The following is a 23,798-nucleotide window of genomic DNA, read 5'->3' as shown; positions in this document are numbered from 1 at the left end:
GAATGTGAAATGAACCACCAGGAACTGTGGGAGACCTTCCAGATTTATGTTCCTGGCTGTGATTGGCAGGTGGTCTCACCTCTTGGGGGGGAATCGCCCACAAAACACGTGGAACATAACACAGGCTTTAATGCCGATACATAAAATGTAAAGAATACAGTTATCTCAGTTATAGCAAGAAAGTCCTGTCTCTTACTAACTTATAGGGGGATAAGAGGCTATACCATTGTCTATGATTATGAAAGAAAATTATATTCTATTCCAATGAAGCAAACACTAATATGAGTTTAGCTCACAGCTTTAACTTTCTAAGATTGGCTTTTGCAAATCATGAACAAAAGAAAGCAACACACACACACAAAGAAATTGAAAATGTGCAACAAAAAGACAAAACCAGCCTTTGAACCCTGCTGAGATAGGATAGGCTCTAGAAATGCAATACAGGAGATGTGTGCAGAAATTGGAGAAGCTCTGGGATGAGGGCAGTGCATTTCAAGGAGAGAATTCTGAAGGTGACTGAAAGGAAATTGCAGTTCCTTTTATAATAGAGTTTTGTTAATTTAACAATTCTGCGTATTCTTGGGCCCCCCTTGTAGATGCATAATAAGACAAAAAATAACTTACAGAATCAAAATGAACAAAAGAACCATACAATAGGGATATAAACCTAAGCCAAGGGAGGAACCTTGGCTTAAACATAACAGTCACTTGTGTGACCAGCGGACGAACAGCAGAGCCACTCTGAATGTTGGGTGGCCCCGTTTGAAAAGCGAAACATACATAAATTGTGCACGATGGCACAACATGCCAAGACGGCTTGAAGGGTTCCCAAGATAGGAAACACAAACAACTTATCAGAGACTCCTCCAGATCAGGTTCCACCTCCAAAGTCAGGCACCATTCTCTGGGACTGCCTGGTTTTTATAGAAGGGGCAGGGGCCAGCTCTGGGCACTGTGGTTTGGGATTGTTTGCCCTCACCAGGTGGCTTCTCAAAGCTGTGGGTGGTGAGCACCCCCTCACATCCTGGAGTGGCACTGCTTACTTCAATAGAGCCAGGAATGGTGATATTCAGGAACACAGGTGTGACACACAGCACCCTCACATTCCCCCACCCTGAAAACATTCAAAGGCCATCTGTCACTCTTGACCATAAGGGGTGATGCGTCTTTAGTTTTCTTGAACACTTTGATTGAATTGCAGGGTGCAGTAGGTGTGGTGTTCAAATGTTCCCATCAGCCTTTTTCAGCCCTGTTGGGCAGGGCCATCTTAATGCATGGGCACACTGGGCAGTTGCCCGGTGGCTCCACACTAATCTATGTATGTTTGCGACTTTGCTGAGTGGTTGTGTAGGTAGGGGCTCCAGTGTACTGCTTTGCCCTTTTGGCTATAATGCTGTTAAGACGGCCCTGCTGTTATGTCTGGGGGGACACACTTTCTCGACCTGCTCTCGCCAGCTCTACGTCTGCATCCAGAAACTTTCCAGGCCGTGTGCCCGAGCCGCTCTTGATTTATCAGAGCTTCCTCCTCTGTCGCTCCCACTCTAACGAGGCAGAGGCTTAGACACATTCAAAGTGGGCTAGGTGAAAGGCCACCTGAACCGCACAGTCGTTAACGGGTGTAATGGCGCAATTATCGTGTAATTGCTTCTCTTTACAGATATAGCAGCTATGTGGGGTTTTAGGGTTAGGAACAGGATAGCGAACATATTGCCATATTGCTCTCTGGCAGTTTAACATTGTGCTCATTAACAGATTGAAGATGTCTCACTCTTATTAGTATTTCATTTTTTTTCTTCTTTCTCTTCCCAAGACTGTCGGTATGCGAGAAGGCTTTAGCGGAGTACCTGGAGACCAAGAGACTCACGTTTCCTCGCTTTTATTTTGTGTCTGCTATGGATCTGCTAGAGATTGTGTCCAAAGGAACTCAGCCGGTCAAGGTAAATAGAACAATTTGGGTGGGGTGCTTCATTAAGGATGACCCTGGGCAGCCTCTGCTAATGGGCTGAGGCAGGGCTGGCCTGCGGTCGCATTGTGCACGGTGAATGGCTGCCCATTAGTGGGGGTTATGGTACTGTGGTCTTACATTATCTGTAAAGTGCTTGGTGGTGATGCTTAATGAGAAAGGCGCTATATAAAATAAAAAAATGGGTGGCTGAGGGGCACCCATTCAGTCACACATGAGGTGCGTAATAATCACATGCAGAGGTGCAAAATTGTATATCATCCTACCAAAACAACATTTATTTCTATAGCACATTTACATACACAGAATGTAGCTCAATGTGCCTTACAAGATCTCAAAGAAAAGAAAATTATCCATCCATCCATCCATCCTCTTCCACTTATCTAAGATCGGGTCGCGGGGGCAGCAGCTTGAGCAGAGATGCCCAGACTTCCCTCTCCCTGGCCACTTCTATTAGCTCTTCCGGGGGATTCCCGAGGCGTTCCCAGGCCAGCTAAGAGACATAGTCCGTCCAGCGTGTCCTGGGTATTCCCCGGGGCCTCCTCCCGATTAGACGTGCTAGATAATAATAATGAATAAACAGCATACAAAAAAATAAAAAAATACGTACTTTTAGAACATGGTGTGGAGCACCAAATAAGAAATCAGAGAACAGGAGAAAATTTGGGTTGCCAGCCAGGACTGTCTTAACAGCATTTTAGGCAGTGCACTGGAGCCCCGACCTACACAAGAACTCAGCAAGTCACAACATACATAGATTAGCATGGGACCCCCGGGCAACTGCCCTGCGTGCCCATATGTTAAGACAACCCTGTTGCCAGCCGGGCTACCAAATTTACTGCAGGTGTCCAAAAACACTGAACAAAAGAGGGCACGTGGTGGCATAACCGAAAATAATTATAACAAGTGCCTTGTTAGCATCCATGAGCTTCTCAGAATAATCAGTTCTTTCGAGGGGGCTTGTGTCTGGGAGCTTCTTCATATGGGACATTGTTCCACCAACTGAGATGCCATCTTCTGGGAGCCCTCAGAATTATACTGTCCTGACAGGAAGGGGAGTGGCTTAATATAGTGGGGGTGTGGCCTGGGGGGTGTCCCTTCTTGGGTGGTTTCTCTGAGCTGGGGAAAGAAAAAAGAAATGATATGGTTAGCTTTGGTGCCCCCTCTTGTCCCGGTGGGTTATTGCATATCTTATCAGAGCCTGGAAGGTGATCCTCAGCTACCCATGCGTGACGCTGGATATATAAATAGTATAAAAGTGGATTTCTTATATAATACTCCATTCTAAGTCAGACGATAAGGTAAGATGGCCGGGAAGACATTTTTTAGACTCTTTATTAAGCAGATCATAACAGAATTCCCCAAATCTCATACTCTTATTGCACTGTTGGGGTTGACTGCTACTGTAGATCAACATGTCCCCCTTTCTTTTACATTTGTAACCGCAGGCATTTGCAGAGAGCACCAGAATGGACAGGAGAGAAAGTTACATATTTATTCACGCATTATACATAAATAAGCCAAAAACAGCAAAGTGCAGTAAATGTTGGTAAAATAATTCAACCTGATAATAGACTACCAGATGGCTTTCTGAAATATTATATTATAGACAAGAACAGGCCAGCAAAGTTCGCCAGGCCTATCCACTTAATTCTTCTAAAAAACATCAAGCTGAGTTTTGAAAGTCCCAGAATTCCTGATGTCTACCACATTACTTGGTCTCTTATCCCAGGTGTCTGCGATTCTCTGTGTAAAGGAAAACTTCCTAATGTTTGTGTTGAATTTCCCCTTAACACGTTTCCAACTGTGTTCTTGATGAGCTCATTTTAAAGTCACTGTCTCGATCCACTGGATTGATTCCATTTATAATTTTAAACACTTCAGTCAGGTCTCCTGTTACTTTTCTTTTGTTTAAACTGTAAAGGCTCAGCACTTTTAATCTTTACTCATAACTCAACCCCTGTAGCCCTGAATCAGCTGCGTCGCTCTTCTCTGGACCTTTTCTAGTGCCGCTATGTGTTGTGATCTGGGAGTCCCAAAAGCACAGGTACCAGAAACACTTCCAAGGTTCCTCACTAGAGCACATACGAGATGTCTGAAAAGGCAAGGCAACACACAGTCAACAAAGTCCCAATGCAGAATCCAAAAATCGTAGTCGAAACGGAGCAGAAGTTCAAAAATAACAATAAACACAGTCCCAATTCAAAATCCAGAGGTGAGGTCAAAAATAGAGCAAGGGTTCAAAAAATCAATAATCACAGTCTCAAAAACGAAATCCAAAGTTGACAAATAAAACACAGGTTTGAAAATCTGGAAAACGCAGGCAATAGCACAGAAACTCACCAAAACTCTCGTCTCCAGCGCGTTCAGTAATCCACCTGGAACTGTTTAACTCCCTTAAATAGGATGGAAGGCTGTTCCTAGTGGTGATTGGCAGGTGGCCCCACCCCTTTGGAGCCACCCCCAAAAAACACAAGGGACATAACAAAGGCCATTCCACTTTACCAACCCACACATAGAAAAGCAGATATAATGCATAAATATAAATAAGTGATACAAAATTAAACAAAACAAACAAGGGACACAACTTTGAATACCAGCTAGGGGGAAAATGCAGGCTGAATCATGGGACTATGTCCTTGTTGTAGCCTGGAGACCAAAACTGCACACAGGACTCTGTTTCATAAGTTAATAACGACAGTAGTCGGGCAATCAGTTCAAAGCTGGTTGTGTTATAAACTGCTGCAACAAATACACCAAAGCAAGCCCGTGCTGACCCAGCCTGATGACATCATCATTAGCCGCGCCAGCCCGCTAGTTAACATCCCTTAACAGACTCCAGCTGAGGCGTCACCAGTGTGTTATAAAGCTTGAGCAGAACCTCCTGTGACTTGTACTCCACACATCAAGGCGCTATATAACCTGACATTCTGTTTGCCTTCTTAATGGTTTCTGAACCCCGTCTGGCAGGTGATTGTGTCGAGGGGTGCCATAATTCCACCTACGTCTTCCTATCCAGCCTTTGGTCCTGTTGAGGAGCACCCATAAAATGTAAAGTGTCTCTGCTCTTTGATATGTGGAGCTCATACAAACTAACCTTATGAAACGGGTTGCAGTGACATTAATGCAAAACCTTTAATCCCCCCAGTCCAGCTGCTGGCCTGTTAATAGCCACCTGTATTCCCCCAGGCTAGCTGGCCAATCAGTTCTGGAGATTTTATGTCTGCTTGTTCTAACCTGTAGTAAGTACAACATTTGGTTTCTAAAATATTCTATTTTTAAAGTCCATATTTTTGTCATAACATTATTACGTCATCCTCAATACACCTGCCAAAGATGCATCTCCTAAACGCTAACTTGGAGAGGGTGAATACCTGTGCCATTGTTTATTTTGTGTTTTCTATTTCTCTTTAGTTTAGTCCATGATCTGTTTTCACTTTGATATTAACCCTTTGAACCTGCTCTCCCCAACATTTCTATAACCCTATAACCCTAGTCTCCCCAGAAATTTTCAACAATTTTCATTTCCAAAAGTAAAATGTTATTATATGATGATAAGCCACAATGTTATAATAACAGATTGCTACTATAGAACAAGCCGTTTTCAATGAGAAAACTGCACCTTTGAGTGATTTGCTTCAAAACAGTTTTTCGTGCCAGAATGAATGCACAAGAACACTTCACGTGATTTTCAACGTCTTCCGATCAATTGCCACGCGTCTCCTCTCCCCTGCGGAGCTCTCGCTTCTGGTATCAAGCACCGATAACTCATTGTTTTGAGTTGCTCCCATGCTAAAGTACAACTGAAATTCTTTTCATTAAGAAAACTGACCTGCAGCTAAAAAACAGCAATGTAACTTGCACAAGTATCGCAATTGTGTAACTAGTGTGGTCCCCGGCCGGGGCTGGAGCCCAGCCGGGACGCCCAGGAGGAGGAGAGGAGGGCTTGTGCCTCCTCCAGACCGCGAGGGGGTGTCCGTCTTGGTTGTGTAGGGGACCACGGGTACAGGGCTTGGAAGCCCAGCCCTGTAGGGACCCGTGGACACCGCCGGCGGCGCCGATGCGGTTTACCCTGTGTGGTCTTTGGCCGGGGATGGAGCCCGGCCGGGACGCCTTGGAAGACCGGAGGAGGGCGTGTGCCTCCTCCAGACTGAGTGGGGGCGTCCGTCCTGGTTAGGCAGGGGGCCTCGGGTACAGGGCTTGGAAGCCCAGCCCTGTAGGGACCCGTGGCCTCCGCCAGGCGGCGCCCCGGTGCCTAATTATCCCAGGAGCCCGGCACTTCCGCCACACCAGGAAGTGCCGGGGGGAAGACTTTGTGTGGCGCCCGGAGAGCCGCCAGGAAAGCAGCCGACACTTCCGCCACACTGGGGCGTGGCTAAAGAGAAGAGGCCGGAAACACCTGGGGCTCATCCGGGGCATTATTTAAGGGGCCGCCTCCCTCCAGTCATTTGGTGGAAGTCGGGAGGCAGAAGACGGAGCTGGAGAGAGGACAGGAGGCGGCCAGAGGAAAGGCACAGTGACTGTGGGCCCTGGACTCTTGGGGGATTCGGTGCTGAAGGCACTGGGGTTGTGTGAGTGCACGTGACATTTATATAACTGTATATATTGTAAATAAACAGTGTGTGGAGCAAAATATGTCGTCCGTCTGTCTGTGCCAGGGCCAGCGTTCACACTAGACAACGGTATGTCATGTGGATGGCTGCTGTGGTGTGAAATATTGTATATAAGTTGATAAATATTTTTCATGTCTTTCTTTGTAGCTTAGACAAAGCAATGTAATATTAGTGTTTCTTTGGTGAGAATCTTTCATGTTTAAAGACCCCCCCACCCCAGTCTTAAGGACCGACTGAGGAATTATATGGCAGAGTTGGGAGAAGTGCTTAAAGCCAGTTTGGCAAGTGATTCTCTGCAGGGTAGGAAGGCTACCTAGCTGGCAAGCTTTACTCAACAAATTGTTTTTTGGGGGCAAGTGTGAAAATAAAGCAGTTGGGGGGATGCGTCGCACCAGAATCCTATTGGTCCAAAGCTGGCTGTTTGGGAGTGGTTTGAATCCAAAGCCATTCTGTACCACGACGCCCTATTGGCAGTAGAGTGTATAAATTCGGTTGCTCTACCCCTCCCTATCTCTCTTACACCATCGCCACTGTGGCTGAAATACAACACTGGCATACACAAAGATCTTACAGCACTATTGAATCTGAAAGTAAAGCATTTTTAACTTTCTAGAACATATTTTCATATGACCCTTGTCACGCATACATGTCTTTGGATCCCTCACTGGGCTTACCTATGGTAGCTATTACCACTCCGTGTCAAGAGGGGGTGCTGATACTAACGTTCTCCTCTTTTATTCTCTTAGTAGTACAGAGAAGATGCCCAATGAGGGCAACTGACTCTGCCCTTTCTGGTCCTTCACCTATAAAACCAGAATCTGCCGGAAGAAGGTGCTCAGTCTTGGACAGAATGCACCTCAGGACGGAGCTCCTTCCTCGTTGACCAGAACTAAAAGTTTGCCCAGCCTGGAGGCTATCTTGTTTTGATTTTGATTTATTGCACATAGCGTATCCCTGTTGTTACTTTTTTGTGCGTAATTAAACTTTCACATCCGACTTAGCGATCCAACATTTCTTCATCCTACTTGCAGTGAGTGCTTTCCTTGATCAAACCCTTCAGTGTGCCTCTAATGAGCAATCATGAGAGCTGGGATTGGAATGAAAGCTCTGTGTTAGACGTTTATATCGTTCTTTATAGAGAATATGCCCAAAATAGCAGAGTACAAGCAATGTCAGTAGAATAATACAACCTGATAATAGGCAACTTTGTGGCTCTCTGTCTTATTATACTGAATGTCACATCAACAGTATGGTATGTCACCAACGCAACAATCTCCTCACAGGTGACACGCCACTTACTAAAACTGTTTGATAACCTGGCGGACCTGAAATTTGAAGAAGGCGAGGCAGACGGAGTCATCCGGACTGCGGTTGGCATGTACAGTCGGGAAGGAGAATATGTGCCTTTCACGCAGCCCTGCATTTGTGAAGGACAGGTAAGAAGACATCACGTCTCACTTCTATCTCTAGGGGGCATTTTGTGGTATCCACCACCATAATTGTCCCTAACATGCTTATTTTTTAAACCGATAAAAATGAAGGTTAGATTGTAAGGAGAAAACCATTTTCTTGCAGTTTTGCAGTGTTTTTGATTCATTTTTTTTTATTATCTTGAATTTCTGTCAGTTATGAGGTACTTGCATACTCGTCAAAGCAAAGTAACATGTAAAATAACATAATAGACAGTGCATGATGTATTATCGTAGTATTTCCCTCTACCTACCCTTTACCTGTTTTCTCAAGGGTAAGTGTTCTCGTCAAGTTCGTTATCGGGTTGGTCTACTGTTGCACTTTAAGATGAACACACACATATACACTCACCTAAAGGATTATTAGGAACACCTGTTCAATTTCTCATTAATGCAATTATCTAATCAACCAATCACATGGCAGTTGCTTCAATGCATTTATGGGTGTGGTCCTGGTCAAGACAACCTCCTGAACTCCAAACTGAATGTCAGAATGGGAAAGAAAGGTGATTTAAGCCATTTGGAGCGTGGCATGGTTGTTGGTGCCAGACGGGCCGGTCTGAGTATTTCACAATCTGCTCAGTTACTGGGATTTTCACGCACAACCATTTCTAGGGTTTACAAAGAATGGTGTGAAAAGGGAAAAAACATCCAGTATGCGGCAGTCCTGTGGGCGAAAATGCCTTGTTGATGCTAGAGGTCAGAGGAGAATAAGCCGACTGATTCAAGCTGATAGAAGAGCAACTTTGACTGAAATAACCACTCGTTACAACCGAGGTATGCAGCAAAGCATTTGTGAAGCCACAACATGCACAACCTTAAGGCGGATGGGCTACAACAGCAGAAGACCCCACCGGGTACCACTCATCTCCACTACAAATAGGAAAAAGAGGCTACAATTTGCACGAGCTCACCAAAATTGGACAGTTGAAGACTGGAAAAATGTTGCCTGGTCTGATGAGTCTCGATTTCTGTTGAGACATTCAAATGGTAGAGTCAGAATTTGGCGTAAACAGAAAGAGAACATGGATCCATCATGCCTTGTTACCACTGTGCAGGCTGGTGGTGGTGGTGTAATGGTGTGGGGGATGTTTTCTTGGCACACTTTAGGCACCTTAGTGCCAATTAGGCATCGTTTAAATGCCACAGGCTGCCTGAGCATTGTTTCTGACCATGTCCATCCCTTCATGACCACCATGTACCCATCCTCTGATGGCTACTTCCAGCAGGATAATGCACCATGTCACAAAGCTCGAATCATTTCAAACTGGTTTCTTGAACATGACAATGAGTTCACTGTACTAAAATGGCCCCCACAGTCACCAGATCTCAACCCAATAGAGCATCTTTGGGATGTGGTGGAACGGAGCTTCGTGCCCTGGATGTGCAGACCACAAATCTCCATCAACTGCAAGATGCTATCCTATCGATATGGGCCAACAGTTCTAAAGAATGCTTTCAGCACCTTGTTGAATCAATGCCACGTAGAATTAAGGCAGTTCTGAAGGCGAAAGGGGGTCAAACACCGCATTAGTATGGTGTTCCTAATAATCCTTTAGGTGAGTGTATATACGGTGTCCCAGTCACTACACTGGGATCCACACACAGACTACAGGGTGTATATATATATATATATATATATATATATATAAACTGCTCAAAAATTAAAGGAACACTTTGAAAACACATCAGATCTCAATGGGAAAAAGAAATCCTCCTGGATATCTATACTGATATAGACTGGGTAATGTGTTAGGAACAAAAGGATGCCACATCGTTTGATGGAAATGAAAATGATCAACCTACAGAGCCCTGAATTCAAAGACGCCCAAAAATCAGAGTGAAAAATGATGTGGCAGGCTAGTCCATTTTGCCAAAATTGAATTGCAGCAACTCCAAATTGTACGCAGCACTTTGTATGGCCCCTGTGTTCTTGTATACATGCCTGACAACATCGGTGCATGCTTCTAATGAGATGACAGATGGTGTTGTGGGGGATCTCCTCCCAGATCTGGACCAGGGCATCACTGAGCTCCTGGACAGTCTGAGGTGCAACCTGGTGGCATTGGATGGACCAAAACATAATGTCCCAGAGGTGTTCTATTGGATTTAGGTCAGGAAAGTGTGGTGGCCAGTCAATGGTATCAATTCCTTCATCCTCCAGGAACTGCCTGCATACTCTCACCACATGAGGCCAGGAATTGTCGTGCACCAGGAGCCACTGTACCAGCATAGGGTCTGACATTGGGTCCAAGGATTTCATCCTGATACCTAATGGCAGCCAAGGTGCCTTTGTCAAGCCTGTAGCGGTCTGTGTGACCCTCCATGGATATGCCTCCCCAGACAATCATTAACCCACCACCAAACTGCTCATGCTGAATGATGTTACAGGCAGCATAATGTTCTCCATGGCTTCTCCAGACCCTTTCACTTCTGTCACGTGCTCAGGGTGAACCTGCTCTCATCTGTAAAGGCACAGGGCACCAGTGGTGCATCTGCCAATTCTGGTATTCTATGGCGAATGCCAATCGAGCTGCATGCTGCTGGGCAGTGAGCTCAGGGCCCATTAGAGGACATGGGGCCCTTGGGTCACCCTCATGAAGTCTGTTTCTGATTGTTTGGTCAGAGACATTCACACCAGTGGCCTGCTGGAGGTCATTTTGTAGGGCTCTGGCAGTGCTCATCCTGTTCCTCCTTGCCCAAAGGAGCAGATACTGGTCCTGCTGATGGGTTATGGACCTTCTATGGCCCTCTCCAGCTCTCCTAGAGTAACTGCTTGTCTCCTAGAATCTCCTCCATGCCCTTGAGACTGTGCAGGGAGACACAGCAAACCTTCTGGCAATGACACGTATTGATGTGCCATCCTGGAGAAGTTGGACTACCTGTGCAACCTCTGTAGGGTCCAGGTATCGCCTCATGCTACCAGTAGTGACACTGACTGTAGCCAAATGTGAAACTAGTGAAGAAACAGTCAGAAAAGCTGAGGAGGGAAAAATGTCAGTGGCCTCCAGCTGTTAAACCATTCCTGTTTTGGGGGTCATCTCATTGTTGCCCCTCTGGTGCATCTGTTGTTAATTTCATTAACACCACAGCAGCTGAAACTGATTAACAACCCCCTCTGCTACTTAACTGACCAGATTAATATCCCATAAGTTTCATTGACTTTATGCTATACTCTGATTAAAAAGTGTTCCTTTAATTCTTTTGAGCAGTATATTAATATACTGTATATACTAGCCATCCCCTGCAGCTTCGTCCACGTATTAGTGAAACAGGAGAGTGAGGAGGGCCCTGCCCAGCTCTCTACTCCTGACGTCACTCTTCCCCCTCCCAGCAGTCTCTGTTTCAGATTAGTGTGAATATATCACTCCTGCAAGCGAATTATGATTCTTAGCACGATGAGAGAAGTCACAGAATCAACCAAAATGTTCAAGCAAATTACACAAAAAAAGGATCTTAATCCGTTAAGTAGTTCTGTCGTTCGCTAAGTAAGTGGAGTTAAGGTTACGCCCTAAGGCAGACATGTGAGTAAGGAGAGACACGCCCAATGAGTCTCTCTCGAATTCGTGCTAATAAATCGGTACTGCAAATGAACTATGATACTTAGTGCAATGAGAAAGTCGCAAAATCAACCGAAATGTTCAAGCAGATTATACAAGAAAAAGATCTTAATCCGTTAAGTAGTTCTCTCGTTCGCTAACTAAGTGGAGTTAAGGTTCTGTCCCAAGGCAGATATGTGAATGAGGAGGGCCCCGCAACCATAGGTCGATGAGTCTCTCTCGAATTCATGCTAATAAATCGGTTCTGCAAACGAACTATGATACTTAGTGCGATGAGAAAGTCGCAAAATCAACCGGAATGTTTAAGTAGTGAAAAGTGGACAGACATACAAATGAGTCTAAAAAATAATTTTTTAAATTGTTTCTTAGCGAGCACCTATGGGCCAAGGGTAACCTACATTCCAAATTTCAAGTCCCAAGTCCTTATGGTTCGGGAGATTTCATGATGAGTGCCTCAGTGGTATTTATATATATGAACATCCCCTGGCTGGGTAACCCGGGTGAGGGTGTCTGATGATTTAAAACACGAAACACCCTATCATCACAGATGATGTGTCCGAGTTGCCCCATCTGTTGTATTAGGAAACTAGCTTAGTCTGGCTTTTGCAAGGGACTTCTGGGAAAGGCGGGAATTCAGCCAGTTCAGTCCAGTTCAGGGCTCTAGGGAGGCCTGAGCCTAGCCAAAGTTTCATTTTCAATGATGTTCTTGGTGGCTCTTCTTTCCTGTAATCCTCTAATGCCAAGGAGACTCCATACCCACTGTAGGGACTGCCCAGCAAGGTCTCTGCAGCCCACCTCAATGGGCTTGCTGTGGGCCTTCCACCTGTACCTTCTACATTCCTCTACCGGTTCTTGATATTTGGCCTTCTTACGCTCATGGGCCTCCTCTATGTGGTCCTCCCAAGTGACAGTAAGTTCTATCATAACCACTTGCTTAGAACACTCAGATGTTCTAACAGAGACCAAGTCTTTGTAATGTGTTCTGGAAACTTCAACTGTTTTGTAGGTCATCCTTCAGGTGACAATCATCCAGTGAGGCTAGCAGACCAGTTGAGACCCTGAGGATTTTCTGGAAATGTTGGCCTTGTTGAACTATGGGGCGGATGGCGTCAGTATGTGCTCATGGTGCCACCTGTACCTTCCCCTCTCCCAAAGCTTTCAGGCAGCAGCTCAAGAACCTCTTTCCTGGAACAATAGGCATGCCGGAGTATCATCTAGACTGGGCTTGGAAGGACAACATGCACAGGCCGGATTAGAAACTTGAGTCTAGCTGGTCCTGACTGCCAAAGTTCTGCCCATGTGATCTTACGGCAAGTTATATGGTCCCAGCTGTTCCAAGCTCTCTGCTTGTGCATCTTGTCACTGTCCTGCTATGGCGTTCCTCTTCCACCTCCGCATGACTCTCTCCCTGGATCAGCTGACTTCTCTCCCTCTCTGTCTCCTGACCTTTATTGTAGCGTGGTCTTATATAGCGCCCAAACCCAGCTCGTCTGCCCGAAACCAAAACCACCAGCATGCTGTTTCTCATCCTCGCTGCTGTCTGTTCAATTGCCTCCTGTGCCTGCTGCTCTCTCACAAGAGGAGTCTTCTGGGTCAGTTGAGTCCCTATAAAGCTGCACCTCTCTGTCTCTGGTGATTATTTATAAAGTGTAACCGCTCATTCTGTTATTAATGTCTCTCCTGTGCTGTAGGCCGAATGCTGGCTCAGTCATCTAGAAGACATGGTGCGCCGGACAGTGCGTCAGGAGATCATGGAGGCAGTGGCCGCATATGAGGATAAGCCCCGGGATCAATGGCTTTTTGACTATCCTGCTCAGGTGTCACTCACCGGCAGCCAGATATGGTGGGCAACTGATGTGGGTATAGCCTTTGTGCGCCTGGAAGAGGGCTTTGAGACGGCGCTGAAAGACTACAATCGCAAACAGGTAGGCATTTAGGGAGTTCTGGGTGTGTGTTTGGGGCTAAGCTTGTTGGGTCAGTCCTCACGTCTGTCTGCCAAAACCTGCTTAGGGTCGGCAGTTTGGGTAAATCTTGGTGTCTAGTGTAGTATCAGCTGACCTCCACGTATTCAGAGAGGTTAGGAGCACACACTGATACAGTGCATTGCATTGCCGCACCCACCACACGACAAACCAACTTAGGATCCAGATTAGGACCCGGGTGCAGCCATGCCACAGGTGATACCTCAGCACCACACTAGTTCAGATGGAGTGGAATAGTGTGAGGTTTTTTTATGGTGGCTGGAGTGCCAATTCTGCCACCAACACCCAAGTTTTTCCCTGCAGGGTAGAAATGGGTCTTAATATACAGTGACCTCCATATCCATGTTTGGGACAAAGACCAATTTTTCATTGATTGACCCCACTGCTCCACAGTTTAAAAATACAAATCAAACATTTTCAGACATTGTCATTAAAGCGCACATTCTTCTTCAGTCAGTCATCTGGGGCCTCATGTATAAACGGTGCGTACACACAGAAATGTTGCGTAAGAACTTTTTCACGTTCAAATCGCGATGTATAAAACCTACACTTGGCGTAAAGCCACGTACTTTTCCACGGTAGCTCATACCTTGTCGTACGCAAGTTCTCCACTCGGTTTTGCAGACTGGCGGCACCCAGCGTCAAAGCAGTGCTACTGTTCCTGTGTGGTTACTCCTTATTTTCCTGACGCGGCTTTATAAATACAGTGAAACTAACCGCATATTGTTTATTAGTGTAACGCATCTGATTGTAATTAACCTGTAACAATATAATGGTCCAGGGAACAGCCATAGTATTCCAAATACCAGAACTGCTTTAGCGTTGTTACTCTCACTGCACCTTATTCTTCTTTCAGCTGCTCCCGTTAGGAGTTGCCACAGCGGATCAACTTTTTCCATATTACTCTCACTGCAGCACTCGGAGTATTTATATCACTGTATCTGAGTGTGAATAGCCAGGTTTCCATCCAAGGAGTTTTTGCGAAAAAATATTTAGCGCTTCAAATTTTAGCTGATGGAAATGCTAATTATCGATAAAATGTTGTACATGTCGACATAATATTTTTCCGTTTAACTTTAGCGCATAAATTCCATATTGATACTTCAGATGTCGCAAAAACTACATTGGAAACACTTTTTGTCGGAAAAAAGGGCTTTAACGCAAATAAATGTGTCACATGATACGTTTTCATCACGTGCAATCAAAACGAGAATGGCGGAGCGGTTCGCATGGTCTGATGAAGAGACTCGTTATTTCTCGTGATGAGCCAATGCAGTAGCGGATAGGCTGGGTCTCCTGCTACTAAAAGGGGTACCTGAACTCCCTCCACATCAACTGTAGCCTGGGGGTGTCTCTTAGGATGTCTAAATAATACAAAAACCGCAGTTTACCGGTAGTTTACTGTGCCAGTCAAAATATTTAACAAACCGCGTGTTTCATTATCTAAACATGTTTTTCTGATTATTAAATGGCAGATGTTTTAGCATATATGAGAAATTCTCTCATTAATATTAACTTTAGTTTTTTTTGATTAAACGTCGTTATTTTGTATTAATTCAAATTTCAGTTTTAATTAAAAACCTTAAGGGAAGCAGGTTACAGTACTAATTCAGTTGTTATCGCACTGAGAAGGGATGTTGAAAGGTAGGCTCACCTGTACAGATCCGATGCTGCAAACACAGCTGCATCATGGGCACTTCCAGGAGTGCCAACGCAAATGTCTCGTTTCATGCACCTGTCATCAACAAGGGCCTGGAGAACAATAGATGGCCACCCTTTGTGATTAATGTAATCGCGGTAGCCTTCCGTTGGGGGAAGAATAGGCACATGCGTGCCATCCAGCGCACCGTAAATCTGTGGCACAAGATGCACCAAGGAATTGCGGTATGCATTGGCCTTCGCTACAGTCGGAAGTCTGATATAACGCCACATTAATTTTTCTTTAATAGTGGTGCACACAGCATATACACATCGATGGACGGTAGTTTTACCAACCCCGAAAGTTTCTCCAACTACTCTATACTCGGCGCAGGTTGCCAGCATGTAAAGGGCGATGGCAATCCGCTTTTGGGTTGGAACCGATGGTCGGTGACAACCTGTGATTGGCGCAACATCAGGACTGATGAATCCACACAACATCTCAAACGTCGGCCATGTCATTCTAAAATGTTGCAGCCAGAGATTTTCTGTGAAGTGTCTCTCCACCACCTCCTCCCAGAAGGTCTTATTCCATCGTCCCTCCCATACCCGTGGGTTTTGTCGCACTGGGGTACTTTCTTCGAGCTCTAGGGCTATCAGACAAGCAACTGCTTCATTCTGCTTCGGATATTATGTACAATTCCAATTATTTGTGAAACTGAAAGAACAGTAAGCTGGCAAATAAAAAAAACTGTCTGAATAATCTCTCAATTTCTTTGTTTCTTTGTTTAGTGGAGGGGGTGTAACGTGGAAAACAAAAAGTAGATAATTTGCGACATACACAAAATTATGTATGGAAACGGCTCAAGGGCAGATTTTTTTTCGCGATACAACAAAACTTATGCGACAGTTTATTTTGGAGGGGATGACGTCATCACGCACACCATTTTATCGATAAAAAGGCAGTTGGATGGAAACAGGCTGGAGACTGCAAATTTCGCACATTTTTTTTACGTATATTCTGCTTGTCGATAACAAAACGTCGCAAAAAACTGGATGGAAACTTGATGAATCACAGCAGCAGCTGACCGGAAAGAGAATTATCGGTATACAGCATCAGGCACACGCTACCTCAGCCACGGCAAAACGTTTTAAAGCCTTTCCTGTACGGACCTCGCGGTTCAGAAACAGTTTCATCCCAAGACCTATAAATGCACTCAATCATTGCTCCTTGTAGAACTGTTTGTATTTATAAGTACAATCACCTCACTGTAAACTTGCACTACAGTTATAATATCTCACAACCTGAGCCACTTTATAAAGCGCGTATTTACATATGATGACGATATCATTTTTAAGATGAAATGCAGCAAAATATGTTTATTATATTATACAGGTAAAACTTTAACTTCATTTAAATAATCTATATTCTTCACTGGGACTGGTGTGAAGGATAGAATAATTAAACATGTACTACGAAGATAGTTCAATGTTCCTTAAACTTTTTAAAGAATCAGCGCTCTAAGTTTACAGATGGCTTAACATCTATTACAGATGGCAATCGGTTACTTGGAGAAAGAAAAGCAAGAACTGCATGGGCGGCCACGCCAATATATATTGAATATAAAGCAGAAAGAGAAAATAACGACACAGCTAAAAACGCAGCGGCAAATTTCAACAAAAGTTAAATGCTTGTGTCATGAGCACGAGACGGCTATGCAGTGTCCGCAACGGATGTGGCCATCCGCCGTGCATAAGCTACCTTACTGACATTGGCAGCGAAGGGGCCACCGATTCTTCCTCTGCCCAGTGCCACCACAAGCCGCCCCGAGTACTGCTGCAATAAATAATTTCATCGATGGTTGTGCACAATCGCTGCGCTGTAAAACTCATGTTTAATAACGTGCTTTAACTCCTATCATCATGAAAATGACATCACGTATACATCTCAGTATTTTAGTTATTCAGAGAGCTGTAATATCACGAATGTAATGGACTCTGTGTCCAGTTGGAGGAAGAGAGCCGGTATAAGAAGCACGTAGTGATTCACACACATAGAGCACATAGAAGATCAAATACAAAACAAAGCATTTAACGTGCTACTTTAATTACGATGTGATTTGAGAAACTGGTTAATTAAATGATTTTAAGATGAAGTTAATGACAAAATAAACCACATGATTAAAGTTGAAATTTTGAGATTGAAGTTGACATTTCGTGCTCTTTTTCCCACTGTGTGCCTTTTTTTTCTCTGTACCCTAAAAAGCTTTCATATGACACTTAGACGGTGGGCTTACAACTCGCCTGTTCACGGCGACTGATATCTTGAGCTTTCAAGTTTCTCCAACACGCTATGTCACTCGATCAACTTCCTTTTGTTGATTATACCACGGTTTAATTAAACAAATAGTATATTTTTCCTTTGCCTCCACTTGGTATTCGCTGAAATTCTTATATTTTCCCCGTGCTTTTCCCATTGTCTTTTCACAGAAGGCTGCGCTTAAGGGCGATTTATATTGATTTGCATATTCAAAGAGGCGTAATTCTGGGAGGATTTGGGGCGTTACATAATGCGCGTGCACGAGCGTTAGTTTTCACGCTGATCGGGATTTATGTAGCGGAAGAACGTGGAAGTTGGAGTACGCACAGATTCCTGCACCTGGATTTTTCTGTAAGTGTAAGCTTACGGCTTTTGTGCTTACGCCATGTTATAGTGCGAGTTCTACGCACGGCGTTATACATGAGGCCCCTGGTCTGCAGAGGGAGTGGAAAAAAAAGGCATTGGGACGCAGTGCCAACCCCTGGAGAGGAGGTAGAATTGCAGTCATTACAGCCCTTCAGCTGTCCCCTACATGCACACGAGTGACAGGTGGGGTGGCTGTCAATCTTACTTTCTGCAAAAGGAAAGAGAGAAGGAGGCATTAGCACCCAGCGCCAAAATTGTTATAATGACTAGGGGGTGAAGCCCCACTTGTGCCTTTGGCACCCAACCCCAATTGTGGCCAGAGTATTCGTAAAAAATTTGTAAATGTACTAAAGTTTCTGTATTACATCTCACCTGAAGAAGGGGCCTGAGTTGCCTTGAAAGCTTGCATATTGTAATCTTTTTAGTTAGCCAATAAAAGGTGTCATTTTGCTTGGCTTTTCTCTAAATGTACTAAAGAAAAATGATTATTTATTGGGGTCAAAATCACGAAATTCTACAAATATGTAAAAGAAAAATGAATTATTATTTAGCGGAGTAAAAATCATGAAATGAGAATAAAATATTTACTCTCTTACCAACTGGAGTATTCCCATCAAACTGAGGTCCATATTTTAGTTTATAATTTAAAAATGGAATAAGAATCTGAAAATCTAACAACATCACATTAAAGTTCAATAAATTCTGAAAAGAATGACACCAAACATGTATATGTAGGTTTTAAAATAAGCCCGATTTAAAGCGTGACATAGGGCATAGGATTTTATATATAGAGAGAAGATAAAAATTCTTCACATTTATATAATGCCTTCCGAGCACTTTACGTAGTGAGTGGGGAGCCACTTCAACCAGCACTAATGTGTAGCACCCACCTGGATGATAATGTGATGGCAGCCGTCTTTGCACCAGTACACTCACCACACACGAGCTATCAGGTGGTGAAGTTGCCAGTTAGGGACAGGGGATGATTAGGGGTCCAGAATGACTAGGCCGTGGTGGGCAGTCTAGCTTGGACATTGGGATACACCCTACTCTCCAGGATCTTTTAAGACCACAGAGAGTGAGGACCTCGGTTTTACACCTCATCTGAAGGATGACGCCATGTTTACAGCACAATGTCCATCATCACTGCACTGGGAGCATTGGGATCCACAGTCAGACCACAGGGTAAGCGCCCCCTGCTGGCCTCACCAACACCTAGATGGTCTCCCGTTTGTCAAACCAAACCCTTAGACTATTTTGAAAGAGTCGATGTCATTGGTCACCTGCCTTATAGTTGCCTGGTTGTTACAGTTGCCTTATAGTTTCCTAGATGGTCTCCCATTCTATTACTGGCTGGGCCTGAATGTGCTTCGCTGCAGGTGGGTGTCCTCTTTGGACGTTCTGGCGTTTTTTTCGGCTGTCATGACTTCAAGGGGGTTGTATAATCAGAATGGCATTGAATCCGGTCCGTTTGTGAAGCTAACGTTCCCCTGCTGGACATATTCATACCCGAAATGTTGACCCCCCCCCCTCCAGCACCAACTCCTCACACTTCTCAAAGGTATCCTTAGTTTTGGGGTCCACTCCTGCCTGTTTATAATCATAAAGAAACAGCAAAGAGAAGAAAAATGCAGCTGGAGCCTCGAGTGAGAGTGACAGGTACAGTAACCCTGGCCATTCTGCGCTTTCTTTCTGCCTCTCTTTCTGACTTTAAGTACTTCTCGAAAAGTAGATGCAGGGCATTACCTCTTTGACATGCAAAGCAAATCGCTCCCCAGTGTAATATCTATATTGAAATCTAATTATTTTGCAGATTACTCAGCTGAATGCCCTTATAAACATGCTGCTAGGAGACCTCACCCCTGTTGATCGCCAGAAGATCATGACAATCTGCACAATTGATGTGCACGCCAGAGACGTCGTCGCCAAGCTCATTGCACAGAAGGTAATTTGTTGTAGCAATTACCCTAATGCATTTTAAAAGCGCAACATAAAGAATAATTTCCTAGTTAAAAGGGCATTTTCCATTGCTTATGTCTGCGTATGACAGCGTGTTTTGATTTCTTCAATTTCTGCCTTTCATCTTGCGAAAGCTGAGAGAGAGAGAGAGAAAGAAAGACAGGGGGAAAAAAATGGTCCTGCAGAACTGTTAAAGGCGTACCCTTTCAGTTTGGTGGGCTTCTCTTTTATTGGGGGAGCCTCAAGATTTTACCTGTAGTAGTTAGACTAGGTCTACCCACGTTCTCAGTATGAGGGTCATGTGGAGCTGGTGGTGGGGAGCAGCCTCAGGCTCAAGGCAGGCCAGTCCATGAAAGGGCAGGTTGATGGACGAATCAATCAGTTCTACAGTGGACTTCATGTGACCTGAAAAGTCCTCCACAAATAGTGTGTTTGACATACAGTAGATCTGGAAAGTTTTCAGAATGCCTGCACTCTTTATTGGGTCTTAGATTTAACTCGAAAATGGATACAGCTGCCATTTTGGCCCATCAACGTGTTCTCAGAAAGGCCTGCAAATTTAGTAAAAGTCAAAAGCTTCATAGAATTACAGTTGTGGCCAAACGTTTTGAGAATGACACAAATATTAATTTTCACAAAGTTTGCTGCCTCAGTTTTTATGATGGCAATTTGCATCTACTCCTGAATGTTATGAAGAGTGATCAGATGAATTGCAAATAATTGCAAAGTCCCTCTTTGCCATGAAAATGAACTTAATCCCAAAAACCCATTGCAGCCCCTGCCACAAAAGGACCTGCTGACGTCATTTCAGTGATCCTCTCGTTAGCTCTGGTGAGAGTGTTGACGAGGACAAGGCTGGAGATCACCCTGCCATGCAGATTGAGTTATAATAGAGAGGTGAAGAAGGCTTCAGGGCGCCCAAGAAAGTCCAGCAAGCGCCAGGACCAACCTTCTCCTAAAGTTGATTCATCTGCGGGCACCACCAGGGCAGAGTTTTCTCAGGAATGGAAGCAGGCAGGTATAAGTGAGATGAAGACTCTTGGAGGATGGCCTGGTGGGTGTCAAGAAAGAAAAACATCAAGGACAGACTGATGTTCTGGGATTGGACTGCTGAGGGTCGGGACATTTCATCTGATGAATTCTCTTTCTGATTGTTTTGGGACATCCGGAAAAAAGAAAAGGTGAGCGGTGCTACCATCAGTCCTGTGTCAGGCCAACAGTAAAGCATCCTGAGACCATTCATGTCACGTGGGGTTGCTTCTCAGCCAAGGCACTGGGCTCATTCACAATTCTGCCTGAGAACACAACCATGAATAAAGAATGGGACCAAAACATCCTCAGAGAGCAACTTCTCCCAACCATCCAAGAACAGTTTGGGGACCAACAATGAACAATCCAGCATGATGGAGCACCGGGCCACAAAGCAAAAAGTGATAACTGAGTGGCTGAGGGAACAAAACATCGAAATTTGGGCTCCATGGCCAGGAAACTCCCCAAACTTTAATCCCATTGAGAACTTGTGGTCAATCATCAAGAAACAAAAACCCACCAATTCTGACATACTCCAAGAATTGATTATTCAAGAATCGGGGGGCTGCCATCAGTCAGGATTTGGCCCAAAGGTTGATTGACAGCCTGTCAGGGTGAAGTGAAGAGGTATTGAGAAAGAAAGAAGGGCCAACACTGAAAAATATGGACTCTTTACATAAACTTCATGTCATTGTCAGTAAAAGTCTTTGAAACTTCTGAAATGCTTGTAGTTCTACTTCAGTACACCATAGAAACATCTGACAAAAGATCTAAAAACACTGAAACAGAAAACTTTGTGAAAATTAACACTTGTGTCATTCTCAAAGCTTTTGGCCACAACTGTATTTGGTTAGAGAAGTCTGACTGTAATGGTAGCTCCGTGAGATGACAGCCCCGCTTGAGCAAATTCTCTTATTCACTCTTTACATGCAGTGGATTCAGAAAGTCTTCAGACCCCTTCACTTTCTGCACATTTATTGTGCTGCAGATTTATATGTAAATGGATGCATTTGCCATTTTTGCCCATCAATCAACGCTCAATGACCCAATGCTTCAATGTCTAAACGAAAATGAGTTTTCAGAAAGGTCTGCAAATTTATTAAAACTCAAAAACTGAAATCTCTCATTCCTAACCTGGCCCTTAATTCAGTACTTTATAGAAGCCACTTTGCCAGCAATTCCAGCCATGAGTCTTCATGGACATGAGTGTACAAGCTTGGCACACCTGGATTTGAGCGATATATATACAGTTCTTCTTGACGGATCCTCTCAGGCTCCATTAGATGGGGTAAGAAGCTTCTGTGAACAGCCATCTTCAGGTGTCTCCATAGATGTTTCGTGGAATTTGGCTGAGCCATTTAAGGACACTCAGATACTGTCATGGCTGTATACTTCAGGTCACTGCTGTGCTGATAGGTGATGTTATCCACTCTGGAGCAGGTTTTCTTCAAGGACCTCTCGGTATTTGGCTGCACCCTTAATTGTGACCAGTCTTGCCTTCCCAGAACCACCATAGTATGATGTTCCAACCACCATACTTCACCGTAGGGATGGTATTAGACAGGTGAGGAGCAGTGCCTGGTCTTCAACAGATGTTGTGCTAGCCAAACAGTTTAATTGTGTCTCACCAGTCCAGAGAACCTCCTTCTTCATGATCTCAGTTTTTTAAATGCCAAACCTCAGAACAGGAGTTAGTCACTTGACCGTAACTGCCTGATTGATGGAGTGCTTCTGGGATTTTTATCCTTCTGGCAGGTTCTTTCATCTCAGCTGAGGCCTTCTGAAGCTATGGTAGAGTGACCATTTTGCCCAGTTACAATATAATACAATACAATACAATACAATTTATTTTTTTTGTATAGTATGGATTTATAAAATATTTTTTGTACAGAACACAGTGACATATTAAACTTATATACCTATTACACTACACTACTAGGTTAGAAACAAAAATAACCGGATTAGTAAAAAAAATATATATATTTATTGGTGAATTCTTAACATTGTCCCATTCTCTATACTCCCCTTCCTGATCTCTACATCACTCCATACGCATCTTCCATTGAATGAAACAGTGCTGGAAGTCTTCTTGTTTGAGGGTCTTCAACATGCTTGCTGTGTCTGTCTTCACTGCATCCATTGAAGAAAAATGTGTAACGCTTTACATTTTGTCCGTAATTACACTGTAACTACTATGTAATTACCTGTATAAGTACAGTGTAACTACAAGTTATTACTCTGTACTTACTTTGTAATACAAAGTAACGCTATATTTAATTACTCAGTTGTCATAGTTATTCCACAGTTTATATAATTACAATGTAACAATGTATTACTGATCCAAAAACAAGTGTACTTACATAGTTACGATGTATCTGTACTTTCAAAATGTAATAAAAACATCAGGGCATGTAACCTCAACTATTCAGATGCATTACTGGGGCACTTCAGGTTGTGCTCGGGTCCATTCCATTTCCTTCAGTCAGAGAAGTTTCTAGAACTTGCCTGGAGTCCACCAGATGCACCCTGAATCAATGGGACACCATTTAGTGTGGTGCAGTGGACTTCAAACCCCGAGGCTTGTGGGCTCCAATCCCACTCCTGATGCCACTGTGTGAGTTGCCTCACCTGCTTGTGTTCTAATTGGAGAAAGAAGAAGAAACGGAGCAAATTGTATCTCAAGTGTTGTACGCGGCCTGTTTGATAAGTATAGCAAAAAAAAAAAAAAAGAGCGAGTTAAACGGCGTGTTATGGCAAAAAAAAATCACTTCAAACGTCTGAGGAACATAAACTACGCGTCACTTCTGGCTGAACATTAGAGAAGTGTCCTGCTGCGGCAAGGAAAGTTTTCAGCACAGATCCGTGCACCTCAGACACGGTGAAGCCTGCCAAGAGAAGC

General features: G+C 44.1%; 1 protein-coding gene across 1 annotated transcript in view; it reads left to right on the top strand.

Moving 5' to 3' along the window:
* LOC120530679 (dynein heavy chain 11, axonemal-like) overlaps positions 1–23,798 on the top strand; it is a 645,801-nt gene that overhangs the window by 203,890 nt on the left and 418,113 nt on the right. Inside the window, 4 exon segments of the mRNA XM_039755100.1 lie at positions 1,811–1,937; positions 7,860–8,012; positions 13,297–13,530; positions 19,725–19,856. Coding sequence (XP_039611034.1) covers positions 1,811–1,937; positions 7,860–8,012; positions 13,297–13,530; positions 19,725–19,856 — 646 coding nt within the window.

Source organism: Polypterus senegalus, chromosome 6 (assembly GCF_016835505.1).
Source record: "Polypterus senegalus isolate Bchr_013 chromosome 6, ASM1683550v1, whole genome shotgun sequence".
In the NCBI taxonomy this organism is placed as follows: domain Eukaryota; kingdom Metazoa; phylum Chordata; class Cladistia; order Polypteriformes; family Polypteridae; genus Polypterus; species Polypterus senegalus.
Note: the sequence above shows the minus strand (reverse complement) of the source record. Positions and strands in the feature narration are given on the sequence as shown.